The 11,053-nt window shown below is 42.2% G+C and overlaps 1 protein-coding gene across 1 annotated transcript; it reads left to right on the top strand.

Moving 5' to 3' along the window:
* Positions 1 to 537: 537 nt before the first annotated feature.
* Positions 538 to 10,756, top strand: LOC131486595 (stromelysin-1-like). Its single transcript, XM_058686501.1, has 10 exons — positions 538 to 831; positions 1,457 to 1,701; positions 1,793 to 1,941; positions 2,046 to 2,171; positions 3,619 to 3,783; positions 3,969 to 4,116; positions 5,435 to 5,568; positions 8,377 to 8,536; positions 9,264 to 9,367; positions 10,388 to 10,756. Exons 1-10 carry the CDS (start codon positions 727 to 729, stop codon positions 10,486 to 10,488), a joined length of 1,437 nt encoding a protein of 478 aa, XP_058542484.1. The 5' UTR covers positions 538 to 726; the 3' UTR covers positions 10,489 to 10,756.
* The last annotated feature ends 297 nt before the right edge of the window (positions 10,757 to 11,053 follow it).

Here is an 11,053-nt window from a genome sequence, read left to right as displayed (position 1 = left end):
GGGGCTCGAACTCACAGACCGTGAGATCATGACCTGAGCGGAAGTCGGCCGCTTAACCGACTGAGCCACCCAGGCGCCCCAAAATACAGTCTTTTTAAAAGAAAAGGTCACTGCTTCCAAATGTCTCTACATATGATGTGTTACTAGGCTTTTCAGCTACTTCTCAGGAAACACACAGAGGTGAACAGTTCTTTATTTTTCCTCTTTCCAAACACAGAAACCATTTTTTGAAAATTAATCACGATTACATTACCCAAGTTGAAAAGTTGAAGGGAAGGGAAATTCTGATGTAGACCAAATCACCTTTACCATTTCTTGGAAATTAATCACGATTACATTACCCAAGTTGAAAAGTTGAAGGGAAGGGAAATTCTGATGTAGACCAAATCACCTTTACCATTTCTTGGAAATTAATCACGATTACATTACCCAAGTTGAAAAGTTGAAGAGAAGGGAAATTCTGATGTAGACCAAATCACCTTTACCATTTCTTGGAAATTAATCACGATTACATTACCCAAGTTGAAAAGTTGAAGGGAAGGGAAATTCTGATGTGGACCAGATCAGCTTTACATTAAATTTTTAAGAATATTCTTGATGTTCAGATAAAATAAAAACAACACGAGCATGAATCATGCTCTTCAGATATAAGCACCATCACCCTAGAAAGGGACAGCCCCTGGAGGGTAGACACCCAAGCCAATAGACAAGATATTTTCCTGAGCTATGAAGCATCCTGCAATCCTTGTGCTGTTTTGTCTGCCAGTCTGCTCTGCTCATCCACTGAATGAAGCAGTGAGGGAAAAGGACCCGAGCACGGATCTTGTCCAGGTACATCGTGATGGCGGCCACTGCAGCCACTGGCCAGTCCCCCAGGGAAAAGGAAGCTGCCTGCTTGGTCTTGCAACACAAACTAGGCTGGTTTGATTGTCAGTCACTGTGTTGGACTAAGGTAGCATCGGACACCTCGAGTGCTAGAGGTGGGTGTCCCTACGTTTGAGCAGAGAAGGAAGAGAGGTGCAGGAAGGGAATAGGGACTAGAAGTCTGAGCTCCTCGAGGTTGTATGAACACACTGGCGGCTGCTTTGGCGCTAAGGGGAGGAACAAATGGGAAGTGCTCGAAACTTCTCTGGCTTTAGAATTTCTTTGGTGGAAATAATTAGGGCCGAGGAACATGCTCATTGTGACTTTCCAATAATTTCAGGTAATACTGTTCATGTTGTTACTCATCGTGTTTAGGCAAAAGATTTTATCCCCGTTAAGTCTTGAACCAGCAGTGGAGTAACTGTATATTTCTGCCCCCTTCCTGCCTTTAACACCGTTCCTTTGCTCTAGGTGGACAGACGTCCTTTACACTCCCTAGATGGGTTGCTGACTAACTCATGACCTGTTCAATAAAGCCAGTTTGATCTTTTAAATTACTCAGTGAAGTTTTTGTTGTTTAACATCCCACTAGCAATACCTGGAGAACTACTACGACCTCGCAAAGGATGTGACACAGTTTGTCAGAAGAAGGCACAGCGGACCTGTCGTTAAAAAAGTCCGAGAAATGCAGAAGTTCCTCGGGTTGGAGGTGACGGGGAAGCTGGACCCTGACACTCTGGCGATGATACGCAAGCCCAGGTGCGGCGTTCCCGACGTGGGCCAGTTCACCACCTTCCCTGGCCTGCCGAAGTGGAGGAAAACTCACCTCACCTACAGGTAACGGGTCCAAAGAGGTGTTCACGTCACACTGCGATTTTACCAAGTACCATCACAGGGGAAAATAATGTCTTCAATTTTTTTCTTAAAGGATTGTGAATTACACACTGGATTTGCCGAGAGAGGCTGTTGACTCTGCCTTTGAGAAGGCTCTGAAAGCCTGGGAGGAGGTGACACCACTTACTTTCTCCAAGATTTCCGAAGGAGAGGCTGACATAATGATCTTTTTTGCAGTTAGAGGTAAAAAAAAAAATTACATGTATCATCTATCTGGCGCTTACTGGAAAAGGGCATAAAGAAATTCTAAACGCTTGTATTACCATTATTTTTTTTCCCTCTGCCAGAACATGGAGACTTTATCCCTTTTGATGGATCAGGAAACGTTTTGGCTCATGCCTATCCACCTGGCCCTGGTTTAGATGGAGATGTTCACTTTGATGATGACGAGCTGTGGAGGAAGGATAAATCAGGTGGGCACCAGGTTCTCTGGATGGTTTCAGGAACAACGTCTAACGCTATCCAAGAATAGTTAGATCATTCAGTATGAGCAGTAAATGTAACATCCTAATAACTAAAATTTGTGATGGTTTGGGTGCTAACAGCTAGAAGCACTGGTGTTTCAATCATCATTGATGAACATTTTCTAATGTCTGTGTTTGCTTCCTTGCTCCCAACAAGCACAATATGGGAGGCACCATTCAATCTTATTTCCACAGCTCAGGGTCCCATGGAGCTTTTTTAGGATCAGCATGTTAACAAATGCTTCTCATTTCTTTAACTAGCAATGACAAAGGTAGAAGGAATTGCACTGAATTGGTTCCAACCTAAAATGTGCCCTGGGGTTTCTTCTTTTCTTTCCATTTGCCTCCTTTTCTCTTAAAAGATCAGCAAAATGCCAGAAAATAAAGGAAATTGTTAAGTCATCTCTTTAAGGAAACATATAACTATCTTTACATTAGGAGCCTTTTCTTTTTCTAAATTAATTCTGAAAGACTTTACTAAGTTTAAACACAATGACCAAAATTAACTACATTTTTTTCGAGGGGCTTCTAAAGTTTGGAAACACACAGTTGAACAACTGTTATTTTCAAGGTGGGTCGGGATGTTCGGTGCAAATGCAAAGAGCATTTTTGCTGAGGGTACACACGTGCCGTGAGCAACGATCTTGCTTTATTGGAACGACCATTCTTTTCTGCATAATTGCTTGGAGACTTGCTTAAATAATTTCTACTATTAATTTCAATAAAAATTTTTAGAAGGTAAAGAAAAGCTGAAGCCAGCTGTGTTTGTGCTGCAGAAAGCTGTTATTGGACATATTTCTATTCTAAGCTAGAGATTGTACCTATCCATTGGCACTGACTACAGAAGACGTTTGTTAACCACCAAAAATTGTGTGATTATGTTTGAAGAAGAGGAAGGACAAGTCAGATTAAATCCTCACAGGAAATGACTAGTTTTGTTGTGTAAGAGTGGAGGAACATGGCGAATACCCTGTGATTAATTTGAACTTAGGTTACAGCTGGCACATGTTACTAAATTTGAACAATAACTAACTTTGTATTTGTAGAGACAATGAAGAGTTATCTGTATTGACATGTAGTCTTGGTACCTCCAAAAAATTATTTTGGAAACAATGTTTATCACTGTCAGTCTAGGCGAAATGACCAGGTTTTCCTGGCTAAAGAGAAAACTGGGGAGGAGGAATATGGTGAAACCATCTCTTATTATATTGACTTCAAGTCAACCTTGAAAAATAATTAAATTTCTATGAAGTATGGAATATGCCAATCAACGAACGAATCCACAAATAAGGAGAATAGTACCACGTGGTCCCAAGGATAGTCACTGGCATGTGTTTATACGTTTGTGTTCACAGAACAGCTTTTCAATTCTGAACATTTATGGTTTTTCAAATAGGAACCAACTTATTCCTCGTTGCTGCTCATGAATTCGGCCATTCCCTGGGTCTCCATCACTCGGCCGACCCCACAGCTTTGATGTATCCCGTCTACAACCCACTCACAGACCTGACCCGCTTCCACCTTGCCCAAGATGATGTGAACGGCATCCAGTCCCTGTATGGTGAGTGATGCTGGAAAAAGGAGGCATTGGAGCTTTGCAGCCATGGTCTTTGGGAAAGCTTTAAAATGCTGCATAAAGCATTTGCAATTCATCTCAACACACTCAGAGAGTGTTTGGAAAGCATAGAAATCGATGGAAGCATCCCATTTCTCCTCATGTTTGGTCCCCACATCTGTTTCCTTTAGGACCTCCCTCTACATCATCCCCTGATGGCCCCGCGGTGCCCACGGAATCTGTGCCTCCAGAACCTGGGACACCAGCCACGTGCGATCCTGCTTTGTCCTTCGATGCCGTCAGCTCTCTGAGGGGAGAAATCCTGTTCTTTAAAGACAGGTCAGACCAGAAGATTCTATCTCCCTATCTATTCTTTTAATGTACAATGCTTCGAAAGGAAAGCAGAAACTTGACAGAAATATTTAAATAAGATATTTCCTCTACACTTTACAATCATTCAGATCTGGGTCTTATTGCATTTTATCATCTCCTTAAAGTAGCCTGGATCATTTTTTTTACAGACGTACGAAGGATGATTCTGGGTCACTAGAATGTAAGCCAGGTGAAGGCACGGGGTTCTCTCTGTGTTGTTCACTCTTTGATCCTGGGGGCCTATAACGGGCCCAGGACATGCAGTGTGTAAGGCGAACAACTGAATGACTAACTGGTGTATTTAACTATCATAAACCAGGTAACTTCTACTTCTGGAAGTCGAGCCGTACCTTGACCTGTGCTAACAAATACTACTATTTAAATTGATTAATTTGAGAAAAAGTGATATATGTTTCTGGCACAATATTAACATAGCACCAATAAACACAGAAGGAAAAGCGAAATCTCTCTCCCGTCTCTGACCTAGGTAGTCCCTATTCTCACTGTAGGTTCAACCACTGCTAACAACTTCCTTCATCTCTTTACAAAGCTATTCTATTCACATACAAACATAAATGGGTATGTTTTTTCTTACTTTTTAAAAAATACTAATGAGGGCATAATATACATACCATTTTATGGACTGGAGTCCATTTTATGGAGTGGTGTAGCTTATCGATTAAATAAAAGTTCCTTAAGAGACAGCCTGTGCAGGAAATAAATCTCCAGGGGAAAAGTGCCGTCTCTGTACCAAGTGGTAAAGACACATCTTCATCCCCAGAGATGGGACGTTTAGAGCCAAGAAGGCTGGGTAAACAACCCTTGCTACTTTTTACTATGTGCTCCCCCAGCCCAAAGTCCGTTGAGGATTCCTTACTAATTAAAGATCCCACAGTTCAGTTCTCCTTGCTCTGTCAATGCCTCACAGATTTATGGTTTCTTTGTCTTGAAACTATGACAATTCCCTACGTCACTCACTTCTCTGGGTCCCAATTTCATTATTGGGCCTCCACATGCACGTAATACAACTTCGGTTTTTTTTCTCTGGTTAATCTGCCTCACATAAATTTAATTCTACCCGAAGGTAGAGCAGAATTCTCCTTCCCTTCAATGGGCATGAGCTAAGTAGTTATATTACCATGGATTTCATCACCTTGGATCATAGGAAAGAAGATGGCCCAGTACAGACTTCTGAGTTGTCATTGATGGAAAGAGAGAGAATATGTTCTTTTATATATACACTGAAAGGAGAAAAACAATTGTAATTAATTTTTATGTTTTCCAGATATTTTTGGCGTAGACATCGCTGGAACCTTGAACCTGAATTTCATTTGATTTCTACATTTTGGCCCTCTCTCCCATCAGGCTTGGATGCTGCCTATGAAGTTAATAACAAGGATACCGTCTTTGTGTTTAAAGGCAAATAAGATATAAGAATTTTAAGTTGTTGGAAAAGTTCTCTTGCCAAAATTTCACTGACGTGAATTTTCTCCATTATGTTAAATTTTATATGATTTATTACTGCAAAGACCTAGTGCCAATACTTAGACAAGATGTGTATAAGAACATTCTAAGTTTTACTTTCCATTATTCAATGACACTGGGGCACCTGGCTGAGTGTCCAAATTCTTGATCTCAGGTCAAGTCTTTTTGTTAAAACAATTTCTTTTTAATTTTTTTAATGTTTATTTATTTTTGAGAGAGACAGACAGACAGAGTGTGAGTGGGGGAGGGTCAGAGAGAGAGAGGGAGACACAGAATCTGAAGTAGGCTCCAGGCTCCGAGCTGTCAGCACAGAGCCCGACGTGGGGCTCAAACTCACAAATTGTGAGATCATAACCTGAACCAAAGTCAGATGCTTAACTTTGGCTGAGCCACCCAGGCTCCCCCCAATTTTTTTTAATGTGTACTTATTTTTGAGAAAGAGAGACAGAGCACAAGCAGGGGAAGGGCAGAGAGAGGGAGACACAGAATTGGAAGCAGGCTGCAGGCTCTGAACTGTCAGCACAGAGCCCAACACAGGGCTTGAACCCACGAACAGTGAGATCATCACCTGAGCCAAAGTCTGATGCTTAACTGACTGAGCCACCCAGGTGCCCCTCAGCTCAGGTCTTGATCTCAGGGTCATGAGTTCAAGCCCCACGTTGGGCTCTATGCACTGAGCATGAAGCCTGCTTAAAAAAAAAATTCAATGATACCTAAATAATAGAAGCTACCCCACGTTCATGAACAGGGAAATAGTAATAATGTAATGTAGGAAACATAGAGACAGTGTAGTAAAAATATCAACTTATCTGTAAATACAAGATATTTTCCATTCAAATGCCAAAATAGTTTTCATGGAACTTGACAAATCGGTTCCCTAACTTGCGTGGGAAAGCAAAGGCCGAGAATAGCCAGAGTACAGCTGGAGGAGAATGAGCCAGGGAGGACAAGCCAGGGAGGACGAGCCAGGGAGGACGAGCCGGGGACGATGGCCGCATGCTGGAACTGGAGTGGAGAACACCGTGTCAGCGTGTTGACACTAACAGGCGGCCAGGACTCTCTGGCCCTTTCTCAGATTTTACACCTGCTGGTTCAGTCTCTTCCACTGTGAATATGCTCTTTGAGTTCTTTAACTTCTGGAGTCAGCGCTGCTAACGTATCTTCCTAGGAATGTGTCCATTCTGTCCATTTTCAAATCGACTGGGATGAAGCTTTCTGAGTATTATTTTGTTACTTCACTTATCGCTGAAGTTCTGTTGCCTTTCTCCTTCCTGCTCTTGGGTCTTTGTGCCTCTCTCTTCGCCCATCTCATCGGATAACAGGATACTTAACAATTTCATTCGGCATCTCAGAGGACTCTCAGCTGTGTCATCCCCTCTCTGCATTTTGATTTTCTGTCCACGTCACTATTGCCCACGTTTTTGCTGTTTTTGAATGTATTCTGTTACTGTTTTTTATAACTTCAGTTTGGTACTCCCAGCCCTTTCTTCTTTCCTGGTATAAACATTTATGCCTAAAAATATCCCTGTCTTCTCAACTTTTGTTCCATTCCTACCAGTTTTGATGTGTAGTAGTTTCATTGTGTTCATTTTTAAGTTTTTAGAAATTTTTTTCCATTTTTAATTTTTCCCCTTGCTTCAGAGTTATTTGGGAGTGTTTGTAAACATCAAACTCTGTGGGGATTTTTAAAAGTCAGGTATTTCTGACAATCTCACTTTTATGAGGAAAAAATGAAATCACCTGAAGTTGCATTGGCTACTATAAATGTTCTCTAACTCTGAGGCATTGCTTTCACCCGGTAATTTATGTGACATTTATTTATCCTTGCAATGTGCCAGGCAGGGTACTTCTTAGTGTAGTTCAAACCCGAAAGAGGCTCCTATTCTGGACAGGGCAGCAGGGCTGAAATCGAACGCATTAGGAATGATAAGAGCTGGGATTGAGGGGAGCTCGCAGGTGCCATGGGGGACAGCGCTGGCCCTGCATCCAGGGCTCAGCAAAGACCCTGGGATGGGATGATGGTCAGGATGAGTGCTGACAGAGAACTTTGTTGTGTGGGAAAGTACCGAGTGTGTAGAGTGGAAAGGCCTTCAAGGAGGAGGGACAGTCTACACAAAGGCAAGAGTACATCTGGAGCTGCCCAGACAGGTGCAGGTCATTCGGGTGAGGCAAGACAGACACACGACAGACTGTGTTTTACGTCAGTTATCCTGGCAATGACGTTAGGGAGGGATTCGGGGCATGGCAGGGTGTGTGATGAAGTAAAAGCAGAGAGACTGATGAGCATTCAGTGTCCTGATTCACTCACATTTGGGTGGCTTCCTAGGCTATTCATAAGAAGCACAGTCTGGACTAGTGACCATGTGGGGCCCAAGAAAAGTATCCAATAAGTACCTGACTTTGTGATGTGCAGTTACAAGAGGGTTCCTAGGTAGAAACTCAGACCAAGGAGTCACCAGCAATTTTAAGAGATGACCAGGACGAGTCACTGTAATTACAAACTGCAATCAAGTGTATTATTTATAGATAATAAATATAAGACCCAGAAAGGACAGAGACCAGAGTTAACTACTCATTCATTCATTCACTCATTCAGGGAATGTTTGCTAAATACTATCACCTGGGCGTTGGGTTAGTGGTTGGAACTAAAACCAGAATTTCCTGTTTCCCACAACAATGTGCTAATAGCTTCTCTAAAACCACAAGGTTTCACTAAAATTTCTTGGCTTCCTTTTTTCAAAGGAAATCACTTCTGGGCCATCAGAGGAACTGAGGTACAAGCAGGTTATCCAAAAGACATCCACACCCTGGGTTTTCCTCCAGCCTTGGGAAAAATAGATGCCGCTGTTTCTGATGAGGAAAAGAAGAAAACGTACTTCTTTGTAGAGGACAAATACTGGCGGTAAGACACGGTTGGAATGACTCTGTAAGGAGCCTGGTTAGGGACGTTAGGTTCTTTCTTTACGGATATCCTCCCTCCAGTCCCACCCTCTAACTTGGTCTAACCTCCAACTTCCTGATTATGAAGAAGACGGCTTAGAGTTACCCCACTTCTCAGATATAATGTAGGGCTCTCAGAATGGCTGGTCCCCGGGTCATATATCCAGACAGCAGAAGACATCACGAGAGGCCACCTGAGGTCCAGACAGCAAGCCACCATAGGAAGCCCAGGTGTATCAGGCTGTAGAGACATGATCTACAGGGCAAGTGTGATAAATAACCAGAGTTTGTTTTTAGCCAAATGATTAATTCACTTCTCATCTTATGTGTATGCAGTCCTCATGCATTTGTGGCAGAAAGGCACTTGGGCTCTATGTTGAGGCTCAGAAACTTGACCTCAGACATACAAATGGAGCCCCGATGGAATAGCATGATATCCTTGCCTCTGGAGCAAACGTTGGTTTGTGTGCTAAGCTTATGGTCTAGGAAAGTTGCACATTTTTGTAGTCCTGAAAATGCTTACCACTTCTTTACCCTACCTGAGAATTATCTGGGATTCCACACTGGAGCAGTAACATTATTTCCTACTATTGTATGCAATGGGGCCTCTGCTTGATGTTGATATCATACTGTCGTATGTAATGGGGCCTCTGAACAATGTTGGGCTGTATTTCTTTCACTTGGTACAGATTTGATGAAAATAGCCAGTCAATGGAGCAAGGCTTCCCCAGACTAATAGCTGACGACTTTCCAGGAGTTGGGCCGAAGGTTGATGCTGTATTTCAGGAATTTGGTAAGAAGGCACCCACTTCATCGCCAGTGGGGACACTATGGGGCATTTTATGGAATCAAAATGATGTGGAGAGTCAATCTTCAAATCATTCAGTCTTATACCCTTTATTCTCTAAACTTTTGAAAATTTTAACTTTTAGCTTACATTTATTTTTCCTGGATACTTTCCAAGTCTCTGTTTCATACCTGCACATAAAATGAAAGGGTGCTTCCTCACACCGTAGTCAGTATTCATCAGGTCACTATTTGGTAAAAAAAACACAAGCAAGTATGAGCCAGGTTACTGATGGCAGGCTGCCATTCTCCTCTCTCCCGTCCCATCCCAGGGGGCCTTGTGTGGCCTTGTGTTGAAGTCTGTAGTTGCCTACATTGAGTAATTCATTTGTAAATAAATAGTAGTCTTCCCTTATGCTCAAAATACACAAAATTCAATTCCTGGTCTTGGCTAGGTGGGATGGTGACATGCGTGCTTGTTCTGAAGGCATTTTGGAGGGAGATGCTGGGGCTCAACAGTCATGAGGTGTGTGATCTTATTGCTAAGGTATCTTGACCTTTGTGCATACAGAGTAGGAAATGACCTCCAGTGCTTTGTGTTGTTGGCCTGATTCTCCTGGGTCCAGTTACCTCCCACCCTGCACTTTAGGACCTAGAGGGGGAAATGGGGTATTTAAAATACCATAGAATATTGTCAGTATGGAGGCAGTACAATCCAATGTTTTAGAGCCCTGGCTTTGAAGTCAGAAGAGATGGAGTTCTCTCTCCACCTTTCATTAGAGATGTTACCTTGCAGAAATTGCAAAATCTCCCTAGTTCTCATTTTTACCCCCATTCATGACATCTCACACTTTTTTAGTTAAGAGAGAAGACATAAAGTGTGTAAGCACTCAGCACAGTGGCTGGCGCAGAGTAACAACTGAATAAATGCCGTTCATTATTAGTTCCCTCTCATTCTGAGCTTTGCATGTTACAAAATTGATTTATTTGAAGAATGTCTCATCATTTTCCTCATCTATACTTACAGGATTTTTCCATTTCTTCAGAGGACCGTTACAGTTTGAGTTTGATCCGAATGCCAAGATGGTGACACGTGTATTGAAGAGTAACAACTGGTTATATTGTTAAGTGAGAAGTGAAAGAGATAGATTCATTTTAAATGAATCTAATAATTATTCACCTATTTTATTTTAAGTCAGAGGGATGAATTTTTCCTGTGTGTGCAGTGGCCAAAGAAGAGGAGCCTTGCAGGCACTTTCATGTGTCATGGAGCATTTATCTGGGCCACTTCACTTGCTGTTGAATTACATTGACTAGAAGTTGGATACATCCATGTGCACTAGTCAGAGAACGTATTTCCGTGGGTGTTTTATTTGCTACTTAATAAAGATTTTTATTTTTGACCTGTTCCTGCTTTGTAGAATAATTCATTTTTAATATAAGGACCACAGGGTGGACTGAGCACTTAACAGCTGTTCTGCTGGTAGGTGTAATGGAAACACACACTCCAGGGATGTGGCATATGGTGGTCATGTACCCTCTCCCATTCTCTCCACCAACAGGATCTTTATTTTTACCTCCTAGATATCGTAAGCATTCCTTACACATCTAAGGAAGAAAGAGCTTAGCCCGTAGTTGTCCAGTAGGACTGGGTCTGAACAATGTTGGAAAATAGAATTCTAGAATATTGGAG

This window comes from Neofelis nebulosa, chromosome 10 (assembly GCF_028018385.1).
Source record: "Neofelis nebulosa isolate mNeoNeb1 chromosome 10, mNeoNeb1.pri, whole genome shotgun sequence".
In the NCBI taxonomy this organism is placed as follows: domain Eukaryota; kingdom Metazoa; phylum Chordata; class Mammalia; order Carnivora; family Felidae; genus Neofelis; species Neofelis nebulosa.
The sequence above is the reverse complement of the archived record's forward strand: the minus strand, read 5'-3'. Positions and strand labels throughout refer to the sequence as shown.